The sequence below is a fragment of the Nerophis ophidion genome, linkage group LG21, assembly GCF_033978795.1.
Source record: "Nerophis ophidion isolate RoL-2023_Sa linkage group LG21, RoL_Noph_v1.0, whole genome shotgun sequence".
NCBI lineage: Eukaryota > Metazoa > Chordata > Actinopteri > Syngnathiformes > Syngnathidae > Nerophis > Nerophis ophidion.
Genome location: NC_084631.1, coordinates 13,549,428 through 13,558,674, shown reverse-complemented (window position 1 = coordinate 13,558,674; position 9,247 = coordinate 13,549,428). Strand labels below are relative to the sequence as shown.

The 9,247-nt window shown below is 39.2% G+C and overlaps 1 protein-coding gene across 1 annotated transcript in view; it reads right to left on the bottom strand.

Moving 5' to 3' along the window:
* Positions 1-2,028: 2,028 nt before the first annotated feature.
* Positions 2,029-9,247, bottom strand: part of trim46a (tripartite motif containing 46a) — a 30,084-nt gene continuing 22,865 nt past the window's right edge. The window contains exons 11-12 of the mRNA XM_061881971.1: positions 5,444-5,511; positions 2,029-5,342 (exon numbers count right to left, since the gene is read on the bottom strand). Of these exons, the coding sequence (XP_061737955.1) occupies positions 4,904-5,342; positions 5,444-5,511 (507 nt within the window). The 3' untranslated portion in view covers positions 2,029-4,903. The remainder of the gene's footprint in view (positions 5,343-5,443; positions 5,512-9,247) is intronic.

Genomic DNA, 9,247 nt, shown 5'->3' with positions numbered 1-9,247 from the left:
CTAGTGTGTGAATGTGAGTGTGAATGTTGTCTGTCTATCTGTGTTGGCCCTGTGATGAGGTAGAGACTTGTCCAGAGTGTACACCGCCTTCTGCCCAAATGCAGCTGAGATAGGCACCAACGCCCCCCGTGACCCCAAACGGAATAAGCGGTAGAAAATGGATGGATGGAATGTTAAAAATACGATATAATGCCTTGTGCACTTTAAGTTGATATTATGTATTTTGATTAAATAATGTAAAGGCCAACTGAAATGAGATTTTCTTATTCAAACGGGGATAGCAGGTCCATTCTATGTGTCACACTTGATCATTTCACGATATTGCCATATTTTCGCTGAAAGGATTTAGTAGAGAACATCCACGATAAAGTTTGCAACTTTCGGTGTTAAGAGAAATGCCCTGCCTCTACCGGAAGTCGCAGACGATGACGTCACAACTGTGATGGCTCCTCACATATTCAAATTTATTTTAATGGGAGCCTCCAACAAAAAGTGCTATTTGGACTGAGAAAACGACAATTGCCCCAATAATTTGAACGAGGATGAAAGATTTGTGTTTGAGGATATTGATAGCGACGGACTAGAAAAAAAAAAAAAACACGATTGCATTGGGACGGATTCCGATGTTTTTAGACAGATTTACTAGGATAATTCTGGGAAATCCCTTATCTTTCTATAGTGTTGCTAGTGTTTTAGTGAGTTAAATAGTACCTGATAGTCGAAGGTGTACGTCCACGGGTGTTTTGACACGCAGTGTCTCAGGGAAGTCGACGGCAGCTATGGACGGCACAAGCTCAGCTTTTCACCAGTAAGTGTCATGATCCGTGGTCTGGATCATGTTTAGTTTAGTTATTTTCTGTTAGTTTGGACTCCCTTTGTTGTTTGTGCACCTTGTGAGTTAGTTTGGTCACCATGGTAACGTATTAATTTCACCTGCTGCTGGTTCCAGACGCACACCTGTTTTTGTTAATTACTTTCTTATTAAAGCCTGCCTTGTCCCGTCAGTCGGTCTTGGTCCCTTGTTTGCGGTAAGCAACTGTTACGTTGGTTTGTTCTAGATTTCTTGTTCCCTGATCCTGTGCTCATGTTAGCATTAGCTTCTGTGCGTTTCGGTATGCATATCTTTTGGTCTTGTCATCTGTTTTTGCACCAGTGTTTTTGTTATTAAATCACCTTACCTTTACGTTGTTGTCTATGTTTGCACTGGAGGAACGATCCCGCATTAAAATACGACCCACATGTGACAGTAAGAAGCGACTTTTTAACCACAACTTTCTCACCAAAACCTGCTGGTTGACATGTAGTCGGGATCCATGTTCGCTTGACCGGGCTCTAATCCATAGTAAAGTTTCACCTCCAGGAATTTTAAACAAGGAATCACCGTGTGTTTGTGTGGCTAAAGGCTAAAGCTTCCCACCTACATCTTTCTACTTTGACTTCTCCCATATTAATTGAACAAATTGCAAAAGATTCAGCAACACAGATCTCCAAAATACTGTGTAACTATGCAGTTAAAGCAGACGACGTTTAGCTGTGTGTGTGCGCAGCGCTCATACTTCCTAAAAACCCGTGACGTCTTGCGTCCACGTCATCATTACACAACGTTTTCAAGACGAAACTCCCGGGAAATTTAAAATTGCAATTTAGTAAACTAAAAAGGCCGTATTGGCATGTGTTGCAATGTTAATATTTCATCATTGATATATAAACGATTAGACTGCGTGGTGGGTAGTAGTGGGTTTTTAGTGGGCCTTTAAAAGTGTTAATAAACAAAAAGACAAAACTTCTGTTTGTCTTGTCCTTTTTTTTTTTTTTTTTTTGCTGATCCGAAAAATTATCCGATCCGTGACTCTGATCCGAGAATCGATCCGAAGCGTGAGTTTTTTTTATCCGTTGCACCTCTAATCGCGATACAGTTTTAAGCCATATCACCCAGGCTTGATAAAAGGACATGTAGTTGTTTTTTTTTAGATTACAAAAATACAAAATTCAGTTATTTTAAGAAAAAAATCTACAAATAAACTTGACTTTATCGCATATTCAATGAGTTTAATTATTAGCTGCTTCCACTTAACACCCTGTCCAATTTGCAGTTTAAATCAACAATACCCCGGCTTTAGTTGGAACATTGATGGTACACTTTTTTTTGCGAGATAAATCAAATCTTATAGTTTTGAAAAAAATCATCATCAAAAGTATTTGGACACTTTCATTGCGAGTGAGGGCAAGGCCAGCCCCTGGCATAAATACTCTATGCCCCTTTTTTCACCAAGTACCACCTCAGAAAAAAACGTTGCTCTCAAAGTACCACCATAATGACACCCATTAAAATACAGTAAGGTAGAAACCCTAAGTTTTAATTAAAAACAAGTCTGTTTTTTTGTAACACGATTTTTTTTTTTTTTACTATTTTTGGCCATTGTGACACTACACACTTTGAACTGTAACACTGTTTGAATATAGCAAAATAAAACACTGTACTTTAATCAAGTGATATTTTTTTTACGTACCACTAGATGGAGTTCACTATTGGTACACGGACTCTGTGATATCGGTAAGCGGTCACTTCAAGCTGATCATCAACGTGGTCGTTGTTTGCTTGTTATAGTTTGATGGACTAAATGACGTCACGGGTATGATGTCCATTCAAAAGCCCATTGAGATAATGGCTAATTTAGCATCACTTGACCCCCGTCATCACGACAGATTTGTGGTCGTTTTTTTAGAACAACGGCACTATTTATGTTTATAGTGTAGCCGGTCCTATCCCCCAAAGATATAATGTCTTAAAAACATTTTTATATACATTTTTGTCCATTAGTTGTGTTATGTTTACTGGTTTGATTAATGCCTAAGTGGCATCGGGAGTTTTGAATTGGCATCATTGGGTAATACAGTATATTGCCCAAAATGCTGCCTGGGGGCCCTTTGCAGCCCGACAATCATTAGCATTCGAATATTAGCATGCTAGCTTTTATTTTTTTGGGCGACAAACATTTTGTTGCTCGATACCTGTTGGCATGCTTACATTAGTATGTTAGTATTTTTTTAAGCTTATTTCATAGGTATTCACCTTTTAGCGAGAATACCTACAAAATATAAAAAAATATTAGCATGCTAGCTTTTTTTGTCATTACTCGATACCTGTTAGCATGCTTACGTTAGTATGCTAGCTTTTTTAAAGCTAATTTTGTAGATATTCACCTTCAGTGAGAATACCTACAAAATGTGAAAAAAAATATTAGCATGCTAGCTTTTTTTTGCCATCAAACATTTTGTTACTTGATAACTGTTAACATGCTAGCTTTTTTAAGCTAATTTCATAGGTATTCACCTTTAGCGAGTATACCTACAAAATATAAAAAAATATTAGCATGCTAGATTTTTTTGCCATCAAACATTTTGTTACTCGATAGCTGTTAGCATGCTTACGTTAGTATGCTAGCGCTTTTTAAAACTAATTTCGTAGGTATTGACCTTTAGCGAGAATACCTACAAAATATAAAAAATTATTAGCATGCTAGCTTTTTTGCCATCAAACATTTTGTTACTCCATTCCTGTTAGCATGCTTACCTTAGTATGCTAGCTTTTTTAAGCTAATTTTGTAAGGTATTCACCTTTAGTGAGAATACCTACAAAATATAAAAAAAATATTAACATGCTAGCTTTTTTTGCATCAAACATTTTTTTACTCGATCCCTGTTAGCATGCTTACGTTAGTATGCTAGCTTTCTTTTAAGGTAATCTTGTAGGTATTCACCTTTAGTGAGAATACCTACAAAATATAAAAAAATATTAGCATGCTAGCTTTTTTTGCCGTTATACATTTTGTTACTTGATACCTGGTAGCATGCTTACGTTAGTGTGCTAACTTTTTTCAAACTAATTTTGTAGTTATTTACCTTTAGCATCAAAACATTTTTTACCTGATACCAATTAGCATGCTAGCTTTTTTAAAGCTCATTTTGAAGGTATAAACCTCAGTCATATTTTGGTACTTGATTCTCCCCAAGAGGGCTTCACGGTGGCAGAGGGGTTAGTGCGTCTGCCTCACAATACGAAGGTCCTGCAGTCCTGGGTTCAAATCCAGGCTCGGGATCTTTCTGTGTGGAGTTTGCATGTTCTCCCCGTGAATGCGTGGGTTCCCTCCGGGTACTCCGGCTTCCTCCCACTTCCAAAGACATGCACCTGGGGATAGGTTGATTGGCAACACTAAATTGGCCCTAGTGTGTGAATGTGAGTGTGAATGTTGTTTGTCTATCTGTGTTGGCCCTGCGATGAGGTGGCGACTTGTCCAGGGTGTACCCCGCCTTCCGCCCGATTGTAGCTGAGATAGGCGCCAGCGCCCCCCGCGACCCCGAAAGGGAATAAGCGGTAGAAAATGGATGGATGGATGGATTCTCCCCAAAAATATATATTGGTACTTGGCGCATGTAACATTTAGGATGTTAGCATGCTAAAATTTGCGTGAGAGGTTCAGCTAATTTAGCAGGTGTGAAAAAATTTGGTATTTCATTAATGCTAACCATAAGCGTGTTATTGCTAGCATGTTAGCACAGTGCTGTTAGCATGCTGGCTTTTTTTTTTTTAGCTCATTTTGTTTATATTTTTCCTGGTCAGCGTGTTAACTGTTCGCATGTCAGTTTGGCTTTGGCTCGTCAAGAAGTTTCTAGTTCTTTAAAAATAAAATCTATATTTTGTACTTGTTTTAAAGGGGAAAACTACCAAAATGGCTGCCGCATTCTTCAGTTTTTCTGTCTGTGGCCCTCAGTGGAAAAAGTTTGGGCGCCCCGGCGGCAAACCCTCGTTTATCGCCGTTAATTTGTTGTGGTAAATGAATTTCCACAAAGTTGAAATGATTAATTACCCAAAAAAGTGTCCAAATACTTTTGTGTGTACCTACTACATTCCACTTCCTTTACTTAGCTTGGTAGCTCGTGATTTGGCGTTCAATGCCGGCGGCTCTGCTTCCTCCTCAATGCTGCGACTGGCCACCAGGTCCTGCAGCTGGAGGGCGCCGCCGCCGATGAAGCAGAAGGCGGGACACATGGGAGCCGAGCAATCCACAAGCCCCTCCCACAGCACTCGCAGGGAGTGGGCGTCGTAGAAGGCCACGCGGCCCTCGTCGCAGTCCAGACACACGCCCAGTCTGGGCGGCAGGGGCGCCGTGTAAGGGGGCGTGGCCTTGTGCGAGCTGGCCACGCTCCTACAGTCTCTCAGGTTGTGGGGGGCGTGTCCTCGGGGGAGGAGGAGCTTGCCCATGCCGACAGTGAGGAAGCAGAAGGGAGGCGGGTCCTGGCCGTCCTCTGCGCCGCTGTCATGGCCGCTGTCGGGGTCGTACCTGAAGAGCAGAGGCGGGACAAGATTTTAACCCGTAGCCTATCCCAGCTGACTCGGAAGTCCTCTTCTGTCACGCATCGGATGTCTAAAACTAGATCGTACCGTGGACTCGTCACGTCCTGGGGCTGATGGAACCACTCTTGAAGCCTCACCTCCTGTCCTACTCCCACCTGAGAGAGGAGTAGTGTTAAGCCTCCTGTCATTTAGACGATCTTTGACTAGTGTTTTGACAGTAGAGCCTTGAAACAAGAGCAGGGCGCTGTAGTTTTTGTAGTCAAGGCTCCTGTCATATAGAGGATCTTTGACTAGTGTTTTGGCAGTAAAGCCTTAAAAAAACCGTAGATTGCTTTTGTATTCGTAACAATCCTGAAAAAAGGCAGTGCTCCTGTTATATAAAGGATCTTTGACTTGTGTTTTGCACAAAATACTTAAAACAGTAGAGCATTCTTGTCATTTAGAGCAGTGGTCCCCAACCTTTTTGTAGCTGCTGACCGGTCAACGCTTGATAATTTGTCCCGCGGCCTGGCGGATGTTATTTTTTTGTCATGAAAAAGGGAGGTTTTTCAGGTTGGTGCACCAATTGTAAGTGTATCTTGTATTTTTTTATGTTGATTTAATAAAAGTAAAAAATAAAAACAATTAATAAATTCTTCTGCAGCCCAGTACCAATTGGCCGCGGCCCAGTGGTTGGGGACCACTGATTTAGAGGATCTTTGCTAGTGTTTTGGCAGTAAAGCCTTAAAAACAGTAGAGTGCTTCTGTTTTTGCAACAACCCTCAAAAAAGGACAAGCTCCTGTTATATAGAAGAATCTTTGACTTGTGTTTTGCAGAAAGTACTTGAAACAGTAGAGCATTCTTGTCATTAAAAGGATCTTTGACTCATGTTTTGAAAAAAGTATTTTAAAACATAGTCAAAGGCTCCTGTCATAGGCAGAGCTGCTGTTATATAAAGGATATTTGACTTGTGTTTTGCACAAAGTACTTGAAACAGTAGAGCATTCTTGTCATATAAGGATCTTTGACTCAAGTTTTACAAAAAGTATTTGAACAAATTGTCAAAGGCTCCTGTCATATAGAGGATCTTTGACTAGTGTTTTGGCAGTAGAGCCTTAAAACAAGAGCAGGGCGCTTCTGTTTTTGTAGCAACCCTTATAAAAAAAAAGAGAAAAGATCCTGTTGTATAAAGGATCTTTAATTCCCATTTTGCAAAAGGTACTTAAAAAATAGTCAAAGGCTCCTGTCATGTAGAGGATCTTTGACTAGTGTTTTGGCAGTAGAGCCTTAAAAACAGTATAGTGCTTCTGTTTTTGCAACAATCCTCAAAAAAGCAGAGCTCTTGTTATACAAAGGATCTTTGACATGTGTTTTGCACAAAGTACTTAAAACAGCAGAGCATTCTTAACATATAGAGGATCTTTGACTTGTGTTCTGCAGTAAAAACTTGAAAGAGTAGAACATTCTTGTCATAAAAGGATCTTTGACTCATGTTTTGCAAAAAGTACTTAAAAAATTGTCAAAGGCTCCTGTCATAGAGAGAGCTCCAGTTATATAAAGGATCTTTGACTTGTGTTTTGCACAAAGTACTTGAAGCAGTAGAGGATTCTTGTCATAAAAGGATCTTTGACTCATGTTTTGCAAAAAGTACTTAAAAAAATAGTCACAGGCTCCTGTAATATAGAGGATCTTTGACTAGTGTTTTGGCTGTCGAGCCTTACCATGAATTGATTAACGTGGACCCCGACTTAAACAAGTTGAAAAACTTATTCGGGTGTTAACATTTAGTGGTCACTTGTACGGAACATGTACTGAACTGTGCAATCTACTAATAAAAGTATCAATCAATCAACCCTGTAGTATAGAGAATCTTTGACTAGTGTTTTGGCAGTAGAGCCTTAAAAACAGTAGTGCTTCTGTTTTTCTAACAACCCTCAAAAAAGTTAGAGCACCTGTTATACAAAGGATATTTGACTCATGTTTTGCAAAAAGTACTTAAAAAATATTCAAAGGCTCCTGTAATATAGAGGATCTTTGACTAGTGTTTTGTCAGTAAAGCCTTAAAAACAGTAGATTGCTTCTGTTTTTGCAACAACCCTCAAAAAAGGCAGAGCTCCTGTTATATAAAAGAATCTTTGACTTGTGTTTTGCACAAAGTACTTGAAACAGTAGAGCATTCTAGTCATAAAAGGATCTTTGACTCATGTTTTGAAAAAAGTATTTTAAAACATAGTCAAAGGCTCCTGTCATAGGCAGAGCTGCTGTTATATAAAGGATATTTGACTTGTGTTTAGCACAAAATACTTGAAACAGTAGAGCATTCTTGTCATATAAGGATCTTTGACTCAAGTTTTGCAAAAAGCACTTGAAAAAATAGTCAAAGGCTCCTGTCATATAGAGGATCTTTGACTAGTGTTTTGGCAGTAGAGCCTTAAAACAAGAGCAGGGCGCTTCTGTTTTTGTAGCAACCCTTATAAAAAAAAAGCAAAAATCCTGTTGTATAAAGGATCTTTAACTCACATTATGCAAAAGGTACTTAAAAATAGTCAAAGGCTCCTGTCATGTAGAGGATCTTTGACTAGTGTTTTGGAAGTAGAGCCTTAAAAACAGTAGAGTGCTTTTGTTTTTGCAACAACCCTCAAAAAAGCAGAGCTCTTGTTATACAAAGGATCTTTGACTTGTGTTTTGCACAAAGTACTTAAAACAGTAGAGCATTCTTAACATATAGAGGATCTTTGACTTGTGTTCTGCAGTAAAAACTTGAAAAAGTAGAGCATTCTTGTCTTGGCAGTAGAGCCTGAAAAACAGTAGTGCTTCTGTTTTTCTAACAACCCTCAAAAAAGTTAGAGCTCCTGTTATATAAAGGATATTTGACTCATGTTTTGCAAAAAGTACTTAAAAAATATTCAAAGGCTCCTGTAATATAGAGGATCTTTGACTAGTGTTTTGGCAGTAGAGCCTTAGAAACAGTAGTGCGTCTGTTTTTCTAACTACCCACAAAAAAGGCAGAGCTCCTGTTATTTAAAGGATCTATGACTTGTGTTTCGCAGTAAGTACTTAAAAAAATAGTACAGCACCCCTGTCGTATAGAGGATCTTTGACCAATGTTTCGGCAATAGAGCCTTAAAAAACAGTAGAGTGCTTCTGTATTTGTAAGAATCCTCAAAAAAGGCAGTGCTGCTGTTAAATAAAGGATCTTTGACTTGTGTTTTGCACAAAGTACTTAAAACAGTAGAGCATTCTTGTCATATAGAGGATCTTTGACTTGTGTTCTGCAGTAAAATCTTGAAAAAGTAGAGCATTCTTGTCATACAGAGGATCTTTGACTTGTGTTCTGCAGTAAGTACTTGAAACAGTGGAGCATTCTTGTCATGTAAGGATCTTTGACTCATGTTTTGCAAATATAGGTTCCTGTCATAGAGAGAGCTCCTGTCAAACAGAATCTTTGACACCTGTTTTTGTCGTATAACCCTAAAAACAGCAACGCTCCTGTTAGATAAAAGATCTTTGACTTGTGATTTGCAGTAAGTACTTAAGACAGTAGAGCGCGCCTGACATATGAAGGATCTTTGACTTCTATTTTTGCAGTGTGTACTTCAAAAAACACTGCAGTGCTCTGGTATATAAAGGATCTTCGATTTGCACTTTGCAGTATGTACCTAAAGAAAGCGCTCCTGTCATTTAAAGGATATTTGACTTGTTTTTTACTGTAAGAACTTAAAAACAGTAGCACGCTCCTGTCATATGGAGGATCTTTGACTCGTGTTTTGTAGCAAGTTCCTAAAAACAGCACAGCGCTCTTGTGACATGGGGGATCTTTGACTCGTCTTTGAAACAACAGCCTAGCGCTCCTGTTTTTGTTGTACAATCCTACGTAAAAAACACAGACCTCCTGTCTTATAAAGGATCTT